Source organism: Dendrobium catenatum, unplaced genomic scaffold (assembly GCF_001605985.2).
Source record: "Dendrobium catenatum unplaced genomic scaffold, ASM160598v2 fragScaff_scaffold_1470, whole genome shotgun sequence".
In the NCBI taxonomy this organism is placed as follows: domain Eukaryota; kingdom Viridiplantae; phylum Streptophyta; class Magnoliopsida; order Asparagales; family Orchidaceae; genus Dendrobium; species Dendrobium catenatum.
The window spans coordinates 1,996,629-2,022,633 of NW_021319932.1; the positions used below are offsets into that span (position 1 = coordinate 1,996,629).

The window sequence follows — 26,005 nt, forward strand, 5'->3', positions numbered from 1 at the left end:
ATAATTTTTTTATTTAAATTAATTTTAAATTAAAGAGAATAATTTTCTGGAAAATTTGATAAATTATATGTATTTTCTGGGTTTAAATAAATTTTAAATAATTATTTAAAGGTTTATGTATTTAAAATAGTTTTAAAACAATTTAAAACTAATTTTTAAATAAAACTGGTGGCGGCAGGTGAGGTGGCGGCCTATGATTGGGTCCCCAAACCACGAACACGGTTTCCCCAATCATTAGTAATAATTGCGTCGCTGCACAATCATTGCTAATGATTAACGATGGCACGGCAATGATTCCGCTCCACTTAACCACATAAGCGAGGTTCCGTAGCCGTCGAATCTTCTGTGATTTCGAATGAACGGTTACGATCTCGTCGGACGTAACAGAGCCGTAAGATCAAATTGCGCGGTCGATCTAGGCCGTAGAACAACGCGATCGTGACGGTTGATCGTGAGATCAATTGTCTTGATCATTCCCCAGTGGACTGAAGGCTTAACATGAGGTTTGAAATAATATTTCATCTTATTCTCATGATTTACCCAACCAAATTGAATGGAATTTTTAACCATGGATTCCATGAGTGAAGAGCATCCTTAGGGCTGTGATTTCACGCCTTGAAACACACTGAATATAATGCTATTTAGATCTATGTATCCTAGACTAGGGTTAGCAATTTCACCTCAGTTTATGGACGGATTAATCTATAAAAGGGCTTGTTGCACTTGTTGATTGTCCACTCTCCTTTTTGTAGAAGAAACCTCGGTCTCAAATGCCTTGGATCGATGGGAAAAAGCTTTCGAAGATTAGGAGTCTCGGGTCACCTGAAATCTCGCCGGCTGTAGCCTTGACCGACAGGGTTCAACTTGGAAATTGTAGAGAGAGGTAAGGGGAGCTCGCACGCCCAAAATATCAGCTTGAGAGATCTTGGAGAGAGAGAGAAATTGTAAGAGAGGCCTAAAAGAAAGCCTAATACCTCTATTTAAAGCTTAAGGATGTTAAATCAATGGCTAGGATCGAATTTCTATTCAATTAGGAGGGAGGGGAGGATATTTGGTCGGGGATTGGACCAAGGGAGCTAAAGGAAAGATTTAAATCCAATAAATGGGCTCAATTTGACCAAAATAGGCTAGTTTGACCAACTAAGGCTTGGGTTGACCAAGCCATGACCTAGCCTAGTCAATTTGATCAAATGGGTCCAAGGGATGAGAGAAGAGAGCTCAAGATCTCTTTGAATTGATTAGGATTAATTTAGGCCATAAGTGTTTAAATAGGGTCAAACTGGGTTAACCTGGTCAACCAGGTTGACCTAGGGTAGGGGTCCAAGCTCAATAGATTTGGTTCAACCCACTGAATTGAATGAGAGGAGTCTTGGGGCCTGGCCTAGTCAATTTGACCAGGTCAACCCTTTGACCTAAGGATTTGGGAAAAAAAACAAGGTCAACAGGAACTGAGAAGGACCCTCGCCCAACCTTCATAATCTCCCTACTACTAAAAAACTAAGTGGAAGAAATTAAAGAGCTTCTCTATGAATTCAGGGATTGCTTTGCCTGGACATATGCTGAGATGTCTGGCTTATCCTCTGATATAGCAGTTCACAAATTAGCTATCAAGCATGATACGAAACCTATCAAGCAAGCTCTAAGGAGAATAAGATTGAAGATTGAACAATAGATGATTGCTGAAACTAAGAAGCTCATAAAAGCAAGCTTTATCTGGGAAGAAAAATATGCCAATTAGATTGCTAACATCATCCTTATGAAAAAAAAGAATGATCATATTCGTGTTTGTATTAACTTTTGAGACCTCAATAAGGCATGTCCATAAAATAACTTCTCGCTCCCAATGTCAGAATTATTAATGGATAACACGTCCAACTACGACATGTTCTCATTTATGGATGGATTATCAAGCTACAATCATATTAAGATGGAGCCTAAAAATGAAATGCACACATCATTCAGAACATAAATTAGCATTTTCTATTATACGGTCATGCCCTTCAACTTGAAGACTAATGGTGCTACCTATCAATGAGCAATAATATTTATATTTAATGAGTTAATACATCAGACGATTAAGTGCTATGTAGATGACCTTGTCATCAAGAACATGGACTAGAAAGATCATTTAAATGACTAAAGGATCGTATTTGAGAGGATAAGAAAGTTTGATTTGAAGATGAACCCTCTCAAATGTGTATTCGAAGTATCCTCTAGAAAATTTTTGGGGTACTTTGTTCGTCATCGAGGAATCTAGATCGATCCCAATAAGATTAAGGCGATTATGGAGATGCTTCCTCCTAGAAATCTTTAATGGCTTTGCTCTCTATAAGGGCAACTAGCTTTTATTTGGCGGTTCATATCAAATATGCCAGGTAGATGCCAACCATTCTCAAAGTTAATGAAGAAAGATGTCCACTTTAAATGGGATATAGAATGTTAGAAAGCATTCGACAACAATAAAAGATATCTATTAAACTACCCCATTCTTGCAGCGCCAATTCCAATGAAGCCTCTTATACTGTACACAACAGTACTAGAAGAGTCCCTTGGAGTATTGCTAGCTCAACACAATGAAGAAGGTAAAGAGAATGTTCTATATTATATTAGTCGTAGACTAATCAGAACAAAATGTGTTATTCTCTAATTGGGAAGTATTGTTTATTTTTGATATTTCCTATACAAAAGCTTCGCCATTACATACTATCTCATAAAGTCACTTTAATTTCAAAGATCAATCCTATAAAGTTTTTGATGATAAGACCATCGTTGATAGTTTGTTTAGCCAGATGGAGAGTGATGCTTTTATAGTTTGATATCACATATATCCCACAATAGGCAGTAAAAGGCTAAGTCTTGGCATGTTTTCTTGCTACACATCCCATCCATGTAGATTCACCGTTCAACGATGATCTACATGATGAACAAATTTTACCTATTCAAGATAAAGAAAAACTATAAATTTGGGAAATGTATTTTGATGGAGCATCATCAATTAAACCTTCTCAACTTCCAAACATTCCAAAGGCTCGTGTTGGTGTTGGTCTCATCTTTATAACACTTAATGGGGGGATAATTAAATACTCATTTAGTTTGACTAATCCTTAAATAAATAATGAAGCCTTAGATGCGGGTCTTGAGATTATTATTTCAATAGAGATCCATAACCTTCATATTTTTAGTGATTCTCAGATTATCATAAATCAAGTATTGGGTCTTTACAAAATTAATATGCTTCAGTTAGCTTATTATCACAAATGAGTTCTTGAACTCATTAAACAAATTTTAGACATCACATTTACTCTAGTCTCCATAAAGACAAAATAACAAGGAAGATTCTCTCGCAAAGTTAGCAAAAGAAATGATAAGCATGAACGATGAGCCAGTATTGATTGGAGTTCATACCCGTCGAGTGCTAGAGCCAACAATTCTATAATCCCCACTGGTAGAGGGGTCATTACATTCATGTCAGCAGGATGCAACTTTGATTATTCCTCACACTCCACAATAAATCATCAATGAAAACCAACAAGATAAATTACAAACTACTCAAGAAGAATGCAACTCTAAAGACAAAAGGATACTTGCATGATTGAAGAACAAGATAATTGGAGACAACTTTTCATCGATTATTTCAAAGAATGCAAGCTTCCAGTAGAGAAATTGTTAGCTTTATAGATTAGAAAAAGAGCTTTGCGGTATGTATTTGTTAATGATACTCTTTATCGTAGATCCTTTGATCAAATGTGGCTACGATGCTTGAAAATTGAAGAGGCTAATAAGGTAGTAACTGAAGTTCATGAAGGACTTTGTGGAGCATATCAGTCAGGCTCTAAAATGGCTATAAAAATTAAAAAAATTAGTTATTATTAGGTTCATTATTGAGCTCATGGATCAAATCAAACATGAGATCTCAATAATGAGATTTGTGAGGGATCCAAATATGACACAAATTTGTGAAGTCATCTATATAAAAAAAATCAAGATTTGTTTTGTGATGGAATATGCCAAAGGAGGTGAGCTTTTTTTAACAAGATTGTTAAGGAAGACATATAAAAATGCTCATTTATGAAATTCAAAGTACACTTGAAAGATACACTATATTGAAGGCTATAATAAAATAAAATAAATAAAGAGTCAAAATGCCATCGGATCCTCAATACGCTTACAAACGGACATAAGGCATTTGTAGAGCCCAAAATTGAAATTTTGTGCACATCTCAATGATAAGTACTTGCACAAATAATCATATTTGAGTATTTCAAATGCTCCCCTCCTATATTAAAATTAAATTTTCTAAATTTCAATATGCAATATCTAGTAGGGTACCGATGCCCCTAAGATGTGTATAGCAGCCTTAGAAATCAAGTGACTACCCCAAGAAGAGTGCTACCGTCTTGAGAAGCAAGTCAATACATTGAGAAGCATGCATAGTAAATTTTAAAAGCCTAATATACATGCTATTTAAATCACCGATGATGGTTGTGTTGAATATTTATATCAACTGGAGGGGACTCTACACCTTTAAATGCCTCCAAATTCTTATGAAATACAAATAATTTCAAATGACCCCAAAGTCACTCCAATGATGGCCGTGTTGAAAGCTAATCTCAATCATAGGAGACTTCAAACATGTAAAATACCTCCAAATGTCAAAATTAAATCATATTTGGAACAAAATCTTGATAACTTTTAAAATATTCAAATAAAATTTATTATTTAAAACTTAAAACAAAAATCCATATATCATCCACAAACGTTTTTTAAGGATGATAAATTTCAAAATAACTTGTGCTCATAAAAAGAAAAATGTATAATTGAATGTATCACTGTGATTCATTCTCAAATGATTTCTTGCCAGCGGGGATGTGGCATGGGCCCTTTGACCTAGGGGTTTTGCTACAAAATAGCACCATTATATCATGGTTACGGTCAAAGCCCGTATGTTCTTCAATGGTTAAAAGCCCCTTGAGTAATGAATCATAGGGTGCACTCAATAAGGCACAAAGTTTTCTATTAGCTAAGATTGACTAAAATTTTTCTCCTTAAACAAGCATCCACCCCAAGTCTACAAGGTACCCTTGGACGTATAACCCATGGCTACCGACAAGGATCCTTCTATTAGTTTGGGTCAACTGCCTCCTCTGTCTAAGCAGACTAGGGATCATGATGGCCCGGGACGACGGAACCATAAGATCTTGATCGGGCTCATCATCATTCCCTCCACCATCTGCTTTAAATATAAAAATAATAAATTTATAATTCAAAAAATTTTATATGTTGCTACTGTAAGCTAGATATTTCGTACCTATTTAATGGCTAGCCTTAATCAAAAGTGCTCTCTGATTATGGGAGGGGCAATTAGCCATAGGTGCTTGTGCCTATGGAAAACCTAGAACCAGATTATAAAGTCCTCACAAAATGAGGGCAAAATCTATGGGTAGTGCTTTATCCCAAAGTCAATCTACCTTCTGAAAATTTGACCCGAAACATCGTTAAAACTCTCCTACGATGGGGAGGCCGAGGCTAAATTTTTAGAGCTCACATTCATGATATATAGCTTTGGGTTTGGAGCGACTAATGAAGGTTATAAGACCATAATAGAGTTTTCTTTAACTTATATTTTTATAATTTTTAATATCTTATTTAAGAAAAGAGATGAACATCTTATCACTAACAAGAATATATAAGAAAACTTAAATTTATTATTTTCTTATAAATATATATATCATTTAGATTGCAAATATTATAAAATTATTCATAGAGAAAGTTTATGCACCTAACATCGCTTATTAGTTTGTATTTTAATATCAAGGGGTAAAAAATAAAGGAAAATAAAGTTAAACATTATTTTGAGATTAAATGGGGGCTTTTAGAGAATATTAATATTAGATACTAAGGAGGGCAAAAGATATATGTATAAGTTAGCTAAAGAAAGAAATAACATTAGTTAGGATTTAGTTTAAGTAAAGTGTATTAAGGATGAAGATAAAAAAAGTACTTTTATTGGAAGAGGATATTATACAATGTTGGATGAGATATTTTTCTTAACTTTAAATTTTAATGAAGATTATGTGAATGCAATTGACTTTAGAGACCTTAGCATCCTAAATTAAAATAAAGATTTTTTTTTTCGTATTAGTAAAATATAAATTATTAGTAAAATATAAATAAGAGAGACTAAAAAAAAATGAAGTGTAGAAAAGCTGTTGGACCTAATGATATTCTAATAGAGGTATGGAAATGCTTTGGAGATGATGGAATTTCTTAGCTTAATAAACTTTTTAATATTATTTTGATGACTAAAAAGATGCTATACGAGTTAAGAATGAGTGTGTTAATTTCTATTTTTAAGAGTAAAGGTGATGCAAAAAATTGTGCGAATTATAGAGGATTTAAGTTAATGTGTCACACTTTAAAACTATAGGAGAGTATTATGAAGCATAGGTTGCGATGTGATACTAATGTTTCTCAAAATCAATTTGGATTTAGGATGGGTAGGACTATTATGAAAGCTATACATTTATTGAGAGGTTTGATGGAGAAGTATAGAGCGAATAAGGAGGATCTACATATGATATTTATTGATTTAGAAAAGCATACCATAAAGTTCCAAGAGAAGTGCTATGGAGAGTTCTAGAAAACAAAGTGGTTAATAATGCTTATGTTCAAGTCATTAAGGATATGTATGCATACAAGAGTTATTACTTGTGTTCAAACACAAGATGGTTTAAAACAAGTTTTTTCCTATTTCAGTTGGATTATATCAAGGATCAGCTTTAAGCCCATATCTTTTTTCTTTATTCATGGATGTTCTCACCATACATTTGTAAGAGTTTGTAACTTGGTGTATGCTTTTTACAGATAATATTTTTCTTGTTGATAAGACTAAAGAGGAAGCTGAAGGTAAAATTGAATTATGGAGGTCAGCCTTATAGTCTAAAGGCTTTCATTCAAGTAGATCTACTATAATTTTAGTAATAATAAATCTAGTGGTGGAATTGTTACTTTGGGTGATTAATTCATTAATAAGAGTACATATTTTAGACATCATGGGGATAGTGTTTAGAGCGATGGTGAAATAGATGGGGATATTATTAGTAGAATTCAAGTTGGATAGTTGAAGTGGAGGAATGCATCAGGCTTGTTATGTGATAGAAAAGTCCCCCTCAAACTTAAGAGAAAATTCTATAAGATGGTGGTTAGACCTACAATGCTTTATGATGTAGAATGTAGGCCATTAAAAGAGAAGCATAATATTAAGTTAAGTGTTGCATAGTTGAGGATGCTCAGGTGGATGAGTGGCTTTACTCTTAGAGATCGGATACGAAATGAACATATAAGTAAAATGGTTAAAGTAGCGCTAGTAGAAGATAAGATTAGAGAAAGTCGCCTTAGATGGTTTGGTCACATAAAATGAAGGTCTATCTTCCGATGAACCAGTTAGAAAAGTAGATGTAGTAGATTTGACTTTTATTAAGAAAGGTAGAGATAGATCTAAACATACTTGGTTAGAAATATTAGAAATGTCCTTTCTATATTAGATTTACATGAGAATTTAACTCTTAATAAAACACATTGAATTGTTGATGTTGTTATTGGTGTATATTCTTAGGGTTTTCATTGTGTGTGATCTTGAAGAATATTATTTAGGGTTTATTCAGGATGACTATACCTTTTGATAAAGTTGATTGTAAAGATGCTATGGGAAAATTAACTTAGCTACTCTGGTCACAAAAGAATAACTTTCCACCACATAAATTTCTGAAATTAAGAAAGCAGCAAAATAGCAGCAGCCAAACTAAATTGTAGTTGTTTTTTGAATAGCAACAAATGTGAAAGCTATCCCATCTAGACCCTTAATCATATGGATTGCACTATACATAACCTGGTTACTTTCTTTATGCTTAAAAACAATGTTAGTAATGAATCTTTAAGTGTATTCCCAACCCAAGCAAAGAGCATTTCAAAAGCTTATAAATGTGGTTAATGTAATCTCTTATACTTGTCAAAAGATTTTAATATTTTTTTTAAATATATTTCAAATACTTTTAACTATTATTACTATTTAGAAAAGGGCCATCGAACGTGCTTATTCTTTTGTAGGGATAAGCTTCAGCCTTTTGCACAATAATGCAAGCAAGAAAAAAAAACTAGAAGTAAATTTATAGGAAAGTGAGGCTACCAAACTTGCCTATTGTCTTCCCTCTTCCATGTGCTTGTAGAGATAAGATAAGAATGTGCATCAATCTAAAGTGATGTCAAATAATTGATCATCAATCTAAAAGCAAACACTAATTTTATATTATAGAATAACAATTAATCATAGGAGTATATTAGGGTCAATAAGTATTGTGGGGTCATTAGTTTGAGTTAATGAGTTACAATTGCTCTTACTAGTCATTGGTCTATAATTTTTTTTTTACTAGTCATAGGTCTATAATGAGCATTATAGTATGTAATAAGTAGCTTAAGTGATCTTAGTGTCTAATAGGTTATTAATAAGTCCTATGAAATCTCTCTCTATCTCTCTCTCTCTCTCAAATTTTTGATGAACCTGAATTGTTGTTTATCATACAATCATTTTTGGGTCATAATAGAGTAACAAATTTGACTACCGGAATTTCTGGTGGTTTACTCTTCATTAACTGTGGTCCAATTGTCGGTTAATAGCGGTGGTCAAACCACTTGTTTAATCGGTAAATTGACTATCAGAAGTTTCGCCAGTAATCAATGAATTTTCTGTAGTGTTAATTCCAGTTTAAGATCAAATAAAAATAAACAGAATAAAGCTTTAATCATGCAAAAATATCAACACATAATTAATACACAAGACATGTATATATAATAACAAATCAAGTACTTATAATATTCTTATATCATATACATTGAATGGCTGTTGATTGGCATTACTCAAACATAAAGAGTAATGCTCAGAAAACGCACTCAATACACAGAATCAACTGAGTCCACCATTATCAGATCCCCCATATACAAATTAAGCATCCCTTCTTCTGCTCTTCATAACTAAAGATTTCTTCAAGCTAGTTGGAACTTATTGTTCCTCAAGCTTTCAAGCGAGCTCCTCCTCCATATGAGTCTTAATAGTAACATCAGACTTGGGATAAGCATAGCAAGTAAGCACCCATCCCTCACTAATCTGATCATCATCGAGAAAACTAACATCAGACTGATCAACCTCACCATTAACCAACTTCCCAGCACAGGAAGAGCACGAACCAGCTCGACAGGAGTATGGCAAGTCTATCCCCTCCTCTTCTGCCCTATCCAGAATAGACACATCGTCTGGACACTCAATCTCCACAGTCTGATCAGGTGTCTGAAGAGTCACCTTATACGTAGCCATGGCCTTCACTCTGCCACCTTTGGTATCAGCTCTCTTTAGCCTGAAGAGAGAGGCAGCTCGATGGCGGCCGGAGAAGCCAAGGTTGAGTGGGGGAGAGGTGGAATGGCGTGGGATGAAAGGAGTGTGCAGAGAAAGGGAGGCTGCCATTGCTGGACTTGGAGGTTGAGGAGAGGAGTTGATTGGGAGGGTAAACGTAAATATGAGGGAGTTGGGGAAGGTTTTGGATGGTGGGTAATGGAAAACGTGGAGCTTGGTTTGCGGTGGACTTATCCCTTCTGATACTGGTGATTTATGGCTGGAGAGGGGATTTTGAAATGGTGATAATGGTGATTTATGGTTGGAAAGAATAAATGATTGTGTGCCACAGAGCAAGAAGAAAATTTCTGAATTTTTTAGATTGTATAATTAGTCTAAATGCGTAATATGGTACATATAATTATGAGTGGAACATATTTATTCTTGTATTTTGACTATTTTTTATGCACATACAAATGTGGCTACTCATATAAATTAATAAAAGTACAAGAAAAGCTATTCATTATATAATGCCATTGAATTTAATGTAAGAATTTATTAGAAAATAAGTTAATTAAATTAAATTGAAGCTTAATTTTATATGTTGGATCTTTTGAGGATATAAAAAATTTATCTTCTCTGCTTAGTTGTTTTATAATTAGATATAAAATATTCTATATATTATATGACTTGATTTTTTAGATTTATATTATGTTTATTTTACGAGCCATTTCTACTATGTTATAGTGTACTCAATACTCTCATACCAAAATGTCGATCAATCATGTTGTACTATTATTTCAAACCTAAATGGCATTGATTGAGCTCACCACGGGGTTGTAAAAGGGAAGCACTCCTCTGCTTGGTGTTCAAGAGCCTTTCATTCGATTTTTTTTTCCATAGAAATGTCATAGCTATTTATTGGAGTAGTGATACAACGCTTCAAACATGGACTAGAGAGAGGGAGAGAGAGGGAGTGGAGTGTTGTGGTGCTCCAAATCTTGATGTTGCAGCACTATCTGCTGCAACGTAATGGCACTATAGGCTGGAGCGGTGCTGAAAGGTAAACTCATAGATAGAGAGTGGAGTGTCGCGACGCTCCAGGCCTCAACTTAGTGGCGCTGTTAGTTAGGATGAGTAGTTTTTCTTCCATCCTTTTTCTATTTCACTTGTAGAATTGTGTCATTTGTTGTATTGAAAAGCATATCTTTTCTATTGTAAGTAGAATGAAAAGAGAAGTGTATAGAGATGAGAAGAGAGATTTGTATAATTTCTTCAAATTTTCTGTTGCATTAGCGCCCTAGTACAATATTAAATAGGCAAGGGTTCCCACATCATGGACATATGTGGGCGAATAAGCTTGTCCAAGAAACTAAAATTAGGTTAGGATCATGGAATTTGGGTTCCCTACAAACAAATTAATGGAATTAAGTGATATTATAATTCATAGGAAGATAAATATTTTATGTATTTAAGAAACTAAATGAATGAGAGAGAAGGCTAAGGAGATTGATAGTTTAAGGTTTAAACTTTGATATTCTAGCAAGAGTCATATTAAAAATGGTGTAGGTGTGATTATAGATAAGAGTTTGAAAGATAATGTTATAAAAATTAATAAAATTGGAGATAAAATTATAGCTTTGAAGATTATTATTGATAGTAAGATTATTAATATTATAAGTGTTTCTGTTTCTCAAGTAGGTTTGGATATGTGCTAAAAATTAAAATTTTGGAATGACTTAGAAGAATTAGTACAAAAGATATATCTTGAAAAAGAATTTTTATTGGGAGAGATTTAAGTTGACATTTTGGTAGAGAGGTAGAGGATTTTAAAAGTATTCATGGTGGCTATAGATTTGGAGCAACTAATGAAGGTGGTAAGATTATTTTAGATTTTGCTTTAGCTATAATTTTGTTATTGCTAATACCCTATTTAATAAAAGAGATGAGCATCTCATCACTTAGAATAATGTATATAGTAAACCTCAGATTGATTATTTTCTTATAAGAAAAATAAATCGTTTTGATTGTAGAGATTATAAAGTTATTTCGAGTGAAAGTTTATATATCCAACACCGCTTATTAGTTTGGGACGTTAAGATTAATGGGCAGAGTATGAAAAATATAGTATATCATTATTTTAGGATTAGATGGTGGCATTTGAAGAACTCTAATAAAAAATATCTTTGAGAGTAAGATTCATGATCTTAAGATTTTGTCGGTGCATGAGAAAATTAATGTTATGTATGAAATAGTAGCTTGTAATATTAAGAATATTACAAATGATGTGCTTGGAGTATCAAAAGAAAAAGCTTATAATATAAAAATAGTTGGTCGTGGAACCAAAATGTGTAAGAAAATATAAAAAATAAGAATCTCTGTTATAAAAACTGGTTTATCTGTAAAAATTCTAAAAATTGGGAAATATATAAAGTTGCTAGTAATGAGACTAAGAAAACATTTTATGATGCAAAGACTTTAACTTTTAATGATTTATATAATAGATTAGATACTAAAGAGGGTGAAAGATAAATGTATAAGCTAGCCAAACAAAGAAATAAAAGTAGTAATGATTTAGTTCAGGTGAAGTGCATTAAGGGTGGAGATAAACAAATATTTTCTTAGAAGAGGATATTCAACAAAGGTGGATGAGATATTTTGTTCAACTTTTCAATAAAGATTGTGAAAACATGATTGACTTTAGTAACCTTTACACTCTAAATAAAAATATAGATTTTTTTTTTATCGACATATTACTAAAAATGAAGTTAGAGAGGATTTAAAGGAAATGAACTGTGGGAAAGCTATTGGACCTGATAACATTTCAATAGGTGTGGAAATGCTTAGGAGATGAAGGAATTTCTTGGCTTACTAAACTTTTTAATATTATTTTGAAGAATAAAAAGATGTCATATGCATAGAAAATGAGTGTCTTGATTCCTATCTTTTAGAATAAAGGTGATGCACAAGATTGTGCAAATTATAAATGAATTAAGTTGATGTGTCATTCTTTAAAACTATGGGAGATAGTTATGGAACATAGGTTACGACGTGATATTAATATTTCTCAAAATCAATATGGATTCATGCTGGGTAGGTATACTATGGAAGCCATATATTTATTGAGAGGTTTGATGGAGAAATATAGAGAGAAAAATGAAGATCTTCATATGATATTTATTTATTTAGAGAAAGGATATGATAAAGTTTCAAGAGAAGTGCTATGGAGAGTTATAAAAAAGAAAGGGATTAATAATGTTTATATTCAAGTTATTAGGGGTATGTATGCTCGAGCTATTACTTGTGTTCAAACGCAAGGTGGTTTGACCAAACAATTTTCAATTTCAGTTGGATTACATCAAGGATCAACCTTAAGCCCATATCTTTCTTGCTTTAGTCATGGATGTTCTTACTAGAGATTTTCAAGAGGATGTTTCCTTGGTGTGTGCTTTTTACTGATGATATTCTTCTTGTTAATAAGATTAAAGAGGGAGTTGAAGGTAAACTTGAATTATGGAGGTCAACTTTAGAGTATAAAGGTTTTGGTTTAAGTAGATCTAAAATTGAATACATGTAGTGTAATTTTAGTAGTAATAGATATAGTGGGGAGTTTGTGAGCTTGAGAAATAAAGTCATTAATAAGAGTAAATATTTTAGATAGCTTGGGTCAATTGTTTAAAGTGATAGTGAAATAGATAGGGATATTATTAGTAGAATTCAAGTTGGATGGATGAAGTGGAGGAATGCATCGAACTTGTTGTGTGATAGAAACGTCCCACTCAAACTTAAGAGAAAATTCTATAAGATAATGGTTAGATCTGCAATGCTTTATAACGCAAAATTTTAGCCATTAAAAGAGAAGCATAATATTATATTAAGTGTTGCAGAGATGAGGATGCTCAGGTGGATGAGTGGCTTTACTTTTAGAGACATGATATGAAATGAACATATATGTGAAAGGTTAGAGTAACCTCAGTGGAAGACAAAACTAGAGATAGTCGCCTTATATGGTTTGGTCACATAAAATGTCGACATTTGATGACCCGATTAGGGGGGGTGGGGGTAGATGTATTAGATTTAACCTATGTTAAGAAAGGTAGAGGTAGACCTAAAAACATTTTGTTAGAAAATATTAGAAATAAGCTTTCTTTATTAGATCTAAATGTGAACTTGACTCTTAACTAGGTACAATGGAGAAAAAAGATTCATGTAGCTGACCCCACGTAGTGAGATAAAGGCTTGATGTTGTTGTTGTTGTTGGTATGGCTATGTGATTTTTTCCTAGATTTGGTTTTTTCCACATTAAATCCTGGTGTACATTTCCACTATTTTCTTTTCTTGTTTATTTTGTTACTTGTTTTTCTTCCCAATAAAAATTTCAATGATTAATATATGTGCATTGATTGAAGTTCTTAGAGCTATCTAGTTTATTATGTATAAATAGTTTTTGTCATGATGTTCTAGGCGCCATGCATGTTATGTTTTGAATTTTTTTATGAATTTTTCTAAGCTTTGTATTGAATCAAACATTTGTTGGCTATGTGATTTGAAATCCTGTCATAATTTTTCACTTAGTTATAACTATAAATATTTCATTTAAATTTTCCATTTAATTCTTATCCCAACCAATCAACAATAGAGAACAAGAGGAGAGAGGAATTCTAAAGAGTGAAAGCTAGATTTGAAAGTCATAGAGTTTGATTTAGAAATCATGCCAATTAAAATTCTTGATCTACATAATGTAGGTTATTATTATAGCATATTAGAAGTCGTCAAGTTTTGTTCTAAAAGTTTTTATCATCTTTTTTTTTTGTGAATTTGACAAAATAAAGATTTTATTGTATATTGATAATTTTAATAATATAACTTTTGGTATTTCTTATTTTGGCATTTCTAATTATTTTTATGTAATTGTGCCAAAAATTTTAACATGTAATTTGCATTCCTATAATATTTAGGCTTAATTTGTGACATCTTTCTTACTGCTTTGCTTTTTAAGATCCAAGCATAATATTTATTTGGCAACTACATTTTCATTGCTTTCAAAACATTTTATACTAAAAAGTTATTTTCTACAACAGCTTTAAAAAGTTACATTCTCTACATCAATGTTATGTGCATTGTAGGAGCTTGTTGTCCCCTTCATTACCTTGACACTTTGTTTTGTTATTGTTGGTGTTGGCATACACTTCAATTTTGGGTGGTGTTATTGGGCTTGTTTATGTGGCTAGGCTAGAAACCTTTTGCGGCACATGAGTTGCTATGGACTTTGCTTATATTGATTGGTGATTTCTTTTGTGTGATCAACCATCCATACAATAATCATTTCATTTCTATAGTCCTCATAAGATTTTGGAGATCAACCATGACTCCATAATTGTTTGTGATGTTAATTATCCCTCTTTTATAATATTAACTCTCGGTAATGCTTCCTGGATAGTATCCACGTCCTTGTTTAAGGCATGGAGAGTGCTTCATAAAATTGTAACCCTTCCAACCCTTGCTTCGTGTGTCTTCCCATGGCATTTCTATTGCTTAGGCAATCGACTTAGGGTCTCATTATATTGTTGCAAATGCGGCTCATTTGAAAAAAAGTACTTTGGTTTCATGGGCACCTTGGACTCGAGTTGGTTAATCCAAAGGGGAAGTTGTCTTATCCTATGTACGACTTTGGTTCTTTCCTCTCCTTCCATCTAGATGATTGTTATGGGTGAGATCATAGTTGTCTTGAGTCCTTGCTACCTAATTAATCTTGCTAGTAGTCATATATTTGTTTGTCTCAAAGATTAAACAATACATGTGGAAGTATGAACTATCTCAGACTATGAAGCTACGAATAGCTCATTAAATTAGCTATAGGTTATTTGATGGTACATGATACTAGGATAACCATAATAATTCTATAGCAAATGCGTGCACCAAAATTCAGACTTTTAGAAGGGATGCATTTATTAAGTAAAAGGCCGATGTAGACTTAATTTTTCCTGTTGACCTGATGATTCATGATAACTCATCGGATCACATGGCCTTGTACCGGTGATGCATTATTCAAATATATTTTCTTATTAAATTTGGATGTTATGATAGGGGCCTACCATGGTGGTGACGAGTGATAGAGAATTAGGGTTTGATTCCATAAAAGGAGCTTGAGATATGGCTATTACATCCAAGAAAGGTAGCAGGCTTTAAAAAGCAGGAAGAAAGTTATCCCAAATGAAGCCATAGTCTTGTAAGTTGTGAGGTTTCCACTATATATAGAAATATAGATTGTAATGTCAAACTTTTAGTGATCAGATTACATGAAAAACTCATTACTTATTAGAGCTCGATGCTTTACTTAGACAATGCCTCCACATAACGTATGAATCTTGCAATTCACACATACTATATGATTTACTATTCATGTTGAATTTACTTTCTATTTCTTATTGTGAACTATTAGAACTATTAAAGAGGATATTGATTTGTATTATTCATACCATCGTGTTATGTTATTTAATGTGTATGAGTTGCTAGAAATATTGATTATACTTCATTAAAGCTAAGATATATATACAAAGCAATGGCCTTTTAAATCCTTGCAAGTTTGTTATGACTATTCTGGCTTGCCTATGATGGTGAACTAAAAGTTTTCTGTAAAATTCCTAAGGGCATGGAGTTAATCCTATTTTTTATGAGAGTTATAGGTTAAATTATTATATTACACTATAAAAAAATATGGCTATTCAGTATAGAAAATGAGCTTTCCTGACGGTTTTAACCACAACAAAATTTTTTGCAGTGGTTTTCAAACCTCTAATTAGTAATATGAACAGGGTGATAATTTGGTCATTAAGTTAATGTGGAGGAAAAGTGTAACATAGGCCCATAATAAGATTTCAAATCAGGGCAGCTAATATTTAAATTATTGCTATAATGTGTCTCTATATGACAAACTAATTTGGACATGTATGCATAACAAAACAAATCAAATGAATCATTTTAAGGTAATGAAGAAAATTAAGGTTCGATCCTCTGGCTTGAACCTCACTCGAACTCAGTTTCAAACTTTTGTTTTGAAGCTAATGATCAAACCCCATGTTCAAAAAAGATGTTCGAGCAAGGTTCAATCCTCATATTATAAGTTCAAACCCTATTCAAATATAATTTCAATGTTGATTGCAGAATCCTATGTTCAAAAGAAAAGTTTAATGATTCAAACCCATTATTCATCGCAAATTTTGAACCTCTATTGTCAAACCTTAGATTCAAAAAAGAAGTTCAAATTAGGATTGAACAATATTTGTATCTCATAATACAAATTTCAACATTGTTAAAACCTAATTTGGCCTTCTATTTTGACCCTCATATTATGTGTAGTCTTTTGAACTAGTTCTAAGTATATTTTTGATTTGGGAGTTCTAAATTACTGTCCAAACTTAACATTTGAAAATGTCTCTATATTACTATAACCTAAGATCATATAAGGCAGACTTTTCCATCTACAGCGGTTTTCATTTGCCGTGAGATTTGGTTTTAGATTTTAGGCTGTTTGGTTGGATTTCCCTCAAATCCGCCTCAAATCCGGCCTAAATCCTGCTACCAAACATCCCCATAACATAAAAATCAATAACTTTCTAGAGTTCAACATTCAAATTCATACAACATCATAAATCATATATGTTAAATGACTGTCAATTACCATTACTCAAACATAGAGAGTATAATGCTCATAAAAAGCACTCAAACACCAAATCAACATAGTTGATCATTATCAACTACCACATACAAACATCATCTCCTTCTTCTTCCTCTCCTCCACCACTCCCACACCTAACCATTTCTTCAAGCTAGTAGCATCTGTATTACCACTTTTGCAAGCCTTCAAGAATAGTTAATTAAGCTCTGCCTCCATGTGAGTCTTAATGGTAACATCAGACTTGGGATAAGCATAGCAAGTAAGCACCCATCCCTCACCAATCTGATCATCATCGAGAAAACTAACGTCAGACTGATCAACCTCGCCCTTAATCACCTTTCCAGCACACGAAGAGCAGGAACCAGCTCGGCAAGAGAATGGCAAGTCTATCCCATCCTCTTCTGCCTTGTCCAGAATAAACACATCGTCTGGACACTCAATCTCCACAGTCTCATCAGGCGTGACAAGAGTCACCTTATACGTAGCCATGGCCTTCACTCTGCCACCTTTGGTATCGGCCATCTTTAGCCGGAAGAGAGAGGCGGCTCGGTGGCGGCCGGAGAAGCCAAGGCTGAGTGGGGGAGAGGTGAAAGGAGTGTGCAGAGAAAGGGAGGCTGCCATTGCTGGACTTGGTGGCTGAGGAGAGGAGAAGATTGGGAGGGTAAACGTAGATATGAGGGAGTTGGGGAAGGTTTTGGGTGGTGGATAATGGAAGCTTATCCTTTTTGATACTGTATGTGCGGTGGATGAGTGGACGGCATTGAAAGGCTAGAGAGAGGATTTTGAATTGGTGATAATAGTGATTTATGCTGGGAAAAAATAAAATAAAATAAATGAGTCTGAATGCGTAATATGATTCATGTAATTATGAGTGGGTCATATTTATTCACGTATTTTGGCTATTTTTTATGCACATAAAATTCTGGCCACTCATATAAATAAATTAATAAAAGTACAAGAAAAGCTATACATATATAATGCCATTGAATTTAATGTAAGAATTTATTTGAAGATAAGTTAATTAAATTAACTTGATTAAGTTGAAGCTTATTTAATTTTATATGTAAGTTCTTGTGAGAATATAAAAATTATATCTTCTCTACTTAGAGGTTTTATATTTAGATATAAAATGTTTTATATATTGTATGACTTGACTTTTTATATTTATTTTATGAGCCATTTCTATCATGTTATAGTGCACTTAGTGCTCTATTTTGTTATAATCCGGGAGTCTGATATTATGCTTTGATGATTACAAACATCATTGGGCACTTATCTAATTTTTATGCTTTATAAATTGCCTATGTTTTCCTATGCACTATTAACGTTTTAGATTCAGCATGCATGAAGCAAGAATAAATGATTAAGGCTCAAGATTGTGTTTTGTGAGTATGTGAGTTAATTTATATCTCAAAGAGTCTGTAATTTTATTTTTCTCGAGTTTATTTTTATAATAGGTGTATGTTTTCTTAGCAACCATACACATACACACACAAAGAGGAGTGAATATTAAAATATTTTAATTTCTTTGAAGTTCACACTATCTAATTCACTAAAACATAAATTAATTAAACTATTTGATTTAGTGAGATTAAAATTAAAATGGGCTTTAACTAATTGTACTGTGTGAGAACTCGAAACATGAAATGCTTTTAAGAAAATAGAATTTTCGCTTGAACTGCAGTGCAAACCGACATTGTTTTTTTGGGCACTGAGGCATCAGGGTTTAGAGCATAGCAACACTAAAAATGACCACTGCGGCGCCGGAGTGATCTGTTCTACAATAATTTCGAAATCGACATATAGCGTTGGGACTGAGTGTTGTGGTGCTATGCCACTAAAACTTTTTTTTTAAATATTTTTTCGCTTAAATCTACCCCCATCACCTCTCTCTCTCTCTCTCTCTCTCTCTCTCTCTCTCTCTCTCTCTCTCTCTCTCTCACTTGCGCTCAGCTTGGTCAGGAAGAAACGAAGGAGAAAGGGGAGGAAGGGAGAGAAAGTTTTATTCTAGTCATTTTCGTCCACTATTTCTTTAACCAAAATTATTCTATTAATTATAAGTAATTATATATCCTCATACTTCTATTTTTGATGATTTTGATTTCTACAAATTGATCTCTCATAAATATACTAAATATTACATTATCTTCTGATTTTATAAGTTTTCATCATGAAATTTTTGATAATTTATAGATTTGATCATTCTGAATGATTTGATAGAATTTTATTGCAATTTTACTGGTTAAATATGTTTATAAGAATTTTTTGGGTAAAATGAGTAGGAAAACAACATACTGAAAATGGGCAGAAGTGATGCACTTTAATTGACATAATAATACTGAAAGGTTGTATGGGATGAAATGATCTGTATGATCAATATGTACTGGAATGTGGCACTGATCGGATTGAAAAGATATATTGTACTGATACTAATCTTATAAAAATGATAAACTTATTGACATTGAATAACTGATATGTTAACCTCATGTGATATTCTTAAGATCCACGTGGTCCATTGATAGAAGCCAATAGACATGAGTCATAAGGAGTTAGAGATTGATGGAGTTATAAGTTGTGGTAATTGATTCACATGATTCAAGGGTAGTTATAAGGAGTATATTGATTGAGAGTCAAAAGAGGCGATTGATTGGCAGTCATAAGAGCAGGATAATATACTCTCATATGAATTTCTAATAGAATATTGATTATTGATTATTGATTACTGCTAACTGATACTAATTTTAATGGCTACTGACTATCATATTAATACTATACGACTGATAAGAATGACTGAAAGTTCATGGATAGAAATCATGGGGAAGTGTTTCCACGGTTTAAAAAGTGATTTAAAAAAGCTAAATAACCCTAAGCATTGTGGCCTAGGTCTAAGAATTTTGAGAGATTATACCGTTAGATCTTAAGGGATTTGATATTATTGATCTTGTAGATTATCCTTGTACAAATTCCTAGTTGAAACCACGGTCTGAAACACGCTAGATCGAGCGGAAGGAGCCTTGAACGGAGTAGGGGTTAGTTCTCTAGAGAAGTCATCATCGGTGACGTGCAACGACTTGGACTTTGTAGTTGGAAGATAGAGGAAGGTCTAGAGAGCAAGAACAAAAAGAGAAAACCCCTTAAGAGAGCTTGGAGGGTAGGATATTGAGTGATCGAAAAAATGATCAGAATTTAGTCATTTCAAGTCTAGGGTTTGAAATGGATAGATATGATCGACTGAGCCACTCCCTTGGATCATTGCCCAACGCCCCAGAAGGTTAGGCTGGCAAAGAAATGCTGGGGCAAGGCTCAAACACATTGGTGGCTTTGAGCTTAAAGAGGGGACCACATTCCCTAAACTGACCAAGCCAAGGTATGGGCTCAGTTTTAATTAGAGTCCTTAAGAATGATTTTGCACTTAAATAGAATCTCTACACAAGCCTATACTAAGAGGAGATAGGGTTAGACATGAGATTTGGTATTTTGGAAAGGTTTAAGGTCTTTCATTGACTATCTTGACTAGTCAACGGGTCAAGGTAGTCTGATGTTGCACCTATAAGACTAGTGTTGCTAGTAAAATAGGTTCCAAGGTGATTCTAAGGCATGGGTTGAGAGCATGAGCAAGCTAATGAATGTATGGTTGGGTTTGACCAAGTTGAATAAGTTGACTTGGTCATATTCACTAGAGTTTAACACACTCATATATTAGAATATGTTCAAGCCATTTAAAGAAGATGAATTCAAGGCTTGAAAGGGATTTAGTTGATAATAGACAATGATTTAACTAAAGCCATAGGGATTTGACCAAACTCCAAGCGTTGACCTTGGTCAAGTCCTTAGGATTTGACTCTCCAAAAGTTTGAAAACACGTAAGCCATGAATTAGAAGGGGATTAAGGGTTTGAAGTTTGTTAATTTGATCAAGTGAGAGGATTTAACCTAAATGGGTCAAATTTGACCAGGCCTGGACTTAGTTGACCAAGCCAACTGTTGATTGGTCAACATGTCCAGTCAGGTCCAAACCACAGGGGGAGGTGTTCAAAGAAGTTTGAATGAGTTTGATGTTGATTTGGTGTTGAATTATGTAAACATATGGGTTATTATTGATATGGTCAACCTAGGTTGACTTGATCAACCAAGTTGACCAAAGGATAGGGGCTGGGATCAATAGATTTGAAATGATATTTTGAGTCTATTGAAGGTGTTCTCAAGGCTTGGGGAGGTCATTTCAATCAAATTGACTATTTGGACCCTTAAGGGCTTATTTGGTCAACTTAGGTTGGCTTGGTCAACTTAGGTTGGCTTGGTCAACCAGGTTGACCCAGGGCCTAAGTTTGAGTCCAATATGTTTGGTTTGATGTTTGGAGACTAGTGGAGATGGTCTTAAGGACTGGTGGGGCCATTTGGTTCAAAATGGGTATTTGAATCCCTAAAGGGTATATTGGTCAACCATAATTGACTTGATCAACCAGGTCAAACCAAAACCTCAGTGTGGGTTCAATGGATCTCAAATGATATTTGTGATTCATTGGAAGAGGTTTCAAAGGTTGAAAAGATTGAACCATGTTAAGTTTTAGCCAAAAGTCCAAAATTTCCCTTAAAGGTCATTTTAGTCATTTTGGCCTCTAGTCAACTATGGGTCAAACTAGGATAAAAAAATCTAGTTTATTGATCAACATGTCATATTAAAGGTGGCTAAAGTGGTCAGAGGCTTTGGGGAGAGTTCCAAAGTCAAATTCCCAAAGGTGACAAGTTTAGTGGCATAGGTTATAAATAATTGAAGGTTTTTCTACCTTTGGAAATAAATCTAGTTTATAGGGATAGATACCTCAGAATAAGATCACATTTGTATGGTTGACTCTAAAGACATATTTGATCAATATGAAACTGACAGATCATAAATCAGAGGTCATTTTACTAAATTTCTAGGTGATAGAAAATTCATCTAGAAATGGTTCATGACTTAGGCTCTTGGCCTTAGGTTTTGCATTGAAAGGTTGAGTTTGAGCTGGATTTTGGGTTTGATTGGGTAAGCTTTAGAATATCCAAATCAATCACAATTAGATAAATGAATGGATTTGATTGTATGCGACCAAGATTTGATTGAAAATTAGATTGAACTATGACTCTAGTGAGCATTAGAGTATAGAGTGGGAATTGAATTGAAGGCTGGATTAAAATTTTATTGGGGTCTCTATGATTAACAAGTGGACAACTGTCAATCTTAAGATCATCAAGTAGGAGTTTAGATAGGCTCTAATGACCTCATATAAAAATGAGGTCAATAATTAGCCTAACAACCATACACACACAGACAAAAGAGAGTAAAATTAAATATTTTCTTTTTTTAATTTGTATTGTACGATCTTAATCATGCTGTATAATCAATTAAAAACAATAAAATATTTAATTAAGTGAGATTAAAATTTAAACGGGCTTTACCTAATCATATTATATAGTTAACACATTATACATGACGATCAACTATATATAGAATCCCCTTCGTCAATTAAATTAGGCAAAAAAATGAAATTTTAAAAATTGTTTTAATCATATTATATAAACTTAATCGTATTATACTATGTTTTAATATCTTGCCTAATTTAATTTCGATGATTAATCAATTGAATTAAGATCGTACTATACAATTTTAATCATGCGGGACCATTAACAAAGTATTATCTTGAATGATCCCATTCTTACCAGGGTTCATCCTCAATGAACTATTATTAGATAAAATAAATTGTACAGTACAATCTTAAATCATACAAAATGAAACAAACTAATCATATTATATGATATGTTTATCGTCCTATATGATTAAAGGCGACTAAATAAAATTTAGAGTTTTTAGAAGTACTCTATATAAACGTTTATTAGAATATTTAAACAAGACTTTGAGTTGTCATTGGTTCTACTTCTTCTATGAGAGAGCTTAAAGAGAGAGCATTGAGCAAAAAAGAGAAGGGGGTGAGATTGTGTGAGCGGAAGAAGAACCTTGAGTGATTCAAGGGATCGAAGTGAGGCCTTTCACCTAATTTTTTGGTTGACCTACAGGTCCTCTAGTTGTGTTGATGTTTGTCTTGATGGAAGTTCTGTGAGGAAAGCCTTTGGTGGCAAAGGTTGTTGGTAACTCCACTAGACTAAGGAGGTGAAAATATGACTCAAAGACTCTACCAAATCGAGGAGGTGAAAGGAAGACACGATGACTACACTAGATCGAGGAGGTGAAAGGAGGACTGTAACTCCACTAGTCTGATTAGGTGAAAGGACAATGTAATAACTCAAACATGTTAAATAAATATTCTTGAAAAATATGAAAATTCTAAAATAAAATTTTGGCATCGATCTGATGAGTGCTATGGTGTTATACTATAAATAGTATATATATATCACCCCACCGACTCCCTCACTTGGTTGCTTGGCTAGAAAAAATTTAAAAGAGTGGAAGAAGAGAGAGGGGAGAGAAATGTCTTTGGATCATATTTGTCAAACATTCCTATTACAAATTTTATTCTATTCATTATAAGGGATTAATATCTTACTTCTATTTTCAATGATTTTAATTTCTATGAATTTTGTCTATCCTAAATCTGCCAAAAATGTATTATCTTGTGATTTCATAAGTTTTCATCATATAAATTTGGATATGTTCATTCTGAATAATTTGATATGATTTTATTACATTTTAAATGAACTATTGAATAATATCAAATACATGATATATAAACTCCATGTAATACCTTACTAATCCACATGATTCACTAATTATAAGTCATAATGAGCTGGAGATTGATTAGGAGTTATAAGGAGTTGGGATAACTGATTTACATGATTCAAGAGGAGTTATAAAGAGTATATTCATTGGGAGTTATAAGAGGAGACTAATTGGGATAAGTGCAGGAGCAAGATATTCTTAAGAAATACTCATTAAATATCTGAATATTGATACTGCTATAAACACTATACTAATATTATGACTGAAACTAATATTATTTACTATTTGCAACAATATTTAATGTTATTGTTCATGATACTAATATTATTATTAGCATTACTACTATTGACAATTACCGATACTGTGACTGATAATATAATGGATTGAAATGTAATGAACTATAAAAGGATAAATTGATATAGATAATCAATATAACATTGATGCATATATTATTTTATATGATTTATAGTATATTGTTCTCTTTTATTTTGTATTGATTTTAGTTGTAAGATTTTAGTTACTTGCTGGATCATGTGCTTATTATGTGGTTTTACATATTTTCATGAAAGGGTAACAATGCTTTGATATGATGCTCTGGACAAGATAAAAATGTAATCATGTTTCTTTCCATTGTTCATTGATAAGCTCGAGTTAAATGGTTAAAATAAAAAATAGATGTAATTCTTTAAATATAGATCATGTAGTGTGACAGACATAGTGACTCCGCCATATCAAGCAGGTGAAAGGAGGGATTTTTTGGTGTGAACAATATATAAATATGCATCTCCACATGGAAAGGGAGAAGGGATTCTTTCCTAGCTGTGGATTGAAGGAGAGTCACTACGATAGTGCAATAACCAAAGGGAGGACCTTCAAGGATGTAAGTCAATTTAATCGAATCACTATAAAAATCAATTTAAATTTCTTTACATTTACTCATTTACTTTCTATAGTTTTATTTTCTTAAAATTTAAATTTTAGTACTCTGGTTTGATTGTGTGATACGTATGCAAGAAGATTATTGTGGTTAATTGTGATTGATATTTATTTTGAAAAAAAATTGTTATTTAGTTTTTCTATAAAATCTAAAAACATAAAAAGAATACTACTTATTCTAAGTTGTGTTGTGAGTGGTGATTTCATTTATTCAAACACTTCCCTATAAATTTAGAAATTATTTTTAACTCAAATTATTTTTGTAAAATTTTTCACTCACTAATTTACTCCCCTCTTACTCCATTTTCATGTTTAATTGGTATTTTGGCCAATTATTAAACTTTCAATTTGATTTATATTCTTTTAACACAAATTTTGAATCCTCTATTAAAATGTCTTGGTTCTTATTCTCAGCTTTGTTAGTTGTGTAGAATATGATTGTGTCGATCAATCATGTTGTACTATTATCTCAAACCTTATTGATGTCGGTCGAACTCACCAAGGGCTCGCAGGAGGGCAGCGCTCCTCTTTTTGGGGTTTGAGGACCTTTCCCCTGAATTTTTTTCTATAAAAATGTCGCAGCTCTATTTGTTGGAGCATTGCACTGCTCTAGGCTTGAGTTGGAGACAAAGAGCGGAGTGTTGCAGTGCTCTAAACCTTGATGTCGCGACACTATATTGTTGCAATGTCATGGGCCTATAGGCTGCAACTCCACAGTACTATAAGGTAAACTCAAAGATAGAGAGTGCAATGTTGTGATGCTCCATACCTTAATATCACGATGTTGTTAGTTAGGCTGAGTAGCTTTTCTTCTCTCTTTTTCCTATTTCACTCAAAGAGCTGCGTCATTAGGTGTACTAAAAAGCATCTCTTTATTATTGTATGTGGTAAAAAAGAGAGAAGAGTGAAGAGACAAGAAGAGAGATTTGTATAAATTCTTCTAATTTTCATAGTGAATTTTCTTTATGGTGTGGCTCTATGGTTTTTTTTTCTCGAATTCAAGTTTTTCCACATTAAATTCAGGTGTACGTTTCCATTTTTTTCTTTTCTTGCTTGTTTTGTTGCTTGATTTTCTTCCCAACAAACTTTTTATGATTGATATATATGCATTGATTAAACTTCCTAGATCTATCTATCATATTATGTAGAGATAGTTTGTGCCACAATGTTCTAAGATCCATATTATATTTTGACTTTTTTATGAAATTTTTTTAAGCTTTATATTGAATCAAGCATTTGTTGGTTGTGATTTAAAATTCTATCATAATTTTTCTCTTAGTTATGACAATAAATATATC

General features: G+C 33.0%; 2 protein-coding genes across 2 annotated transcripts; both read right to left on the bottom strand.

Annotated features, from left to right (window-relative positions):
• Positions 1-8,822: 8,822 nt before the first annotated feature.
• Positions 8,823-9,613, bottom strand: LOC110110441 (ferredoxin-like). The gene has a single exon (XM_020841926.2). It carries the CDS (start codon positions 9,512-9,514, stop codon positions 9,074-9,076), a length of 441 nt encoding a protein of 146 aa, XP_020697585.1. The 5' UTR covers positions 9,515-9,613; the 3' UTR covers positions 8,823-9,073.
• A 7,370-nt stretch (positions 9,614-16,983) lies between these two features.
• On the bottom strand, positions 16,984-17,765 carry LOC110110461 (ferredoxin-like). Its single transcript, XM_020841948.2, has one exon. It carries the CDS (start codon positions 17,679-17,681, stop codon positions 17,256-17,258), a length of 426 nt encoding a protein of 141 aa, XP_020697607.1. The 5' UTR covers positions 17,682-17,765; the 3' UTR covers positions 16,984-17,255.
• Positions 17,766-26,005: the final 8,240 nt, after the last annotated feature.

What these genes read in the sequence shown, in the direction of transcription:
- LOC110110441 (XM_020841926.2), bottom strand. Translation starts at nt 9,514, where the DNA reads ATGGCAGCCTCCCTTTCTCTGCACACTCCTTTCATCCCACGCCATTCC.
- LOC110110461 (XM_020841948.2), bottom strand. Translation starts at nt 17,681, where the DNA reads ATGGCAGCCTCCCTTTCTCTGCACACTCCTTTCACCTCTCCCCCACTC.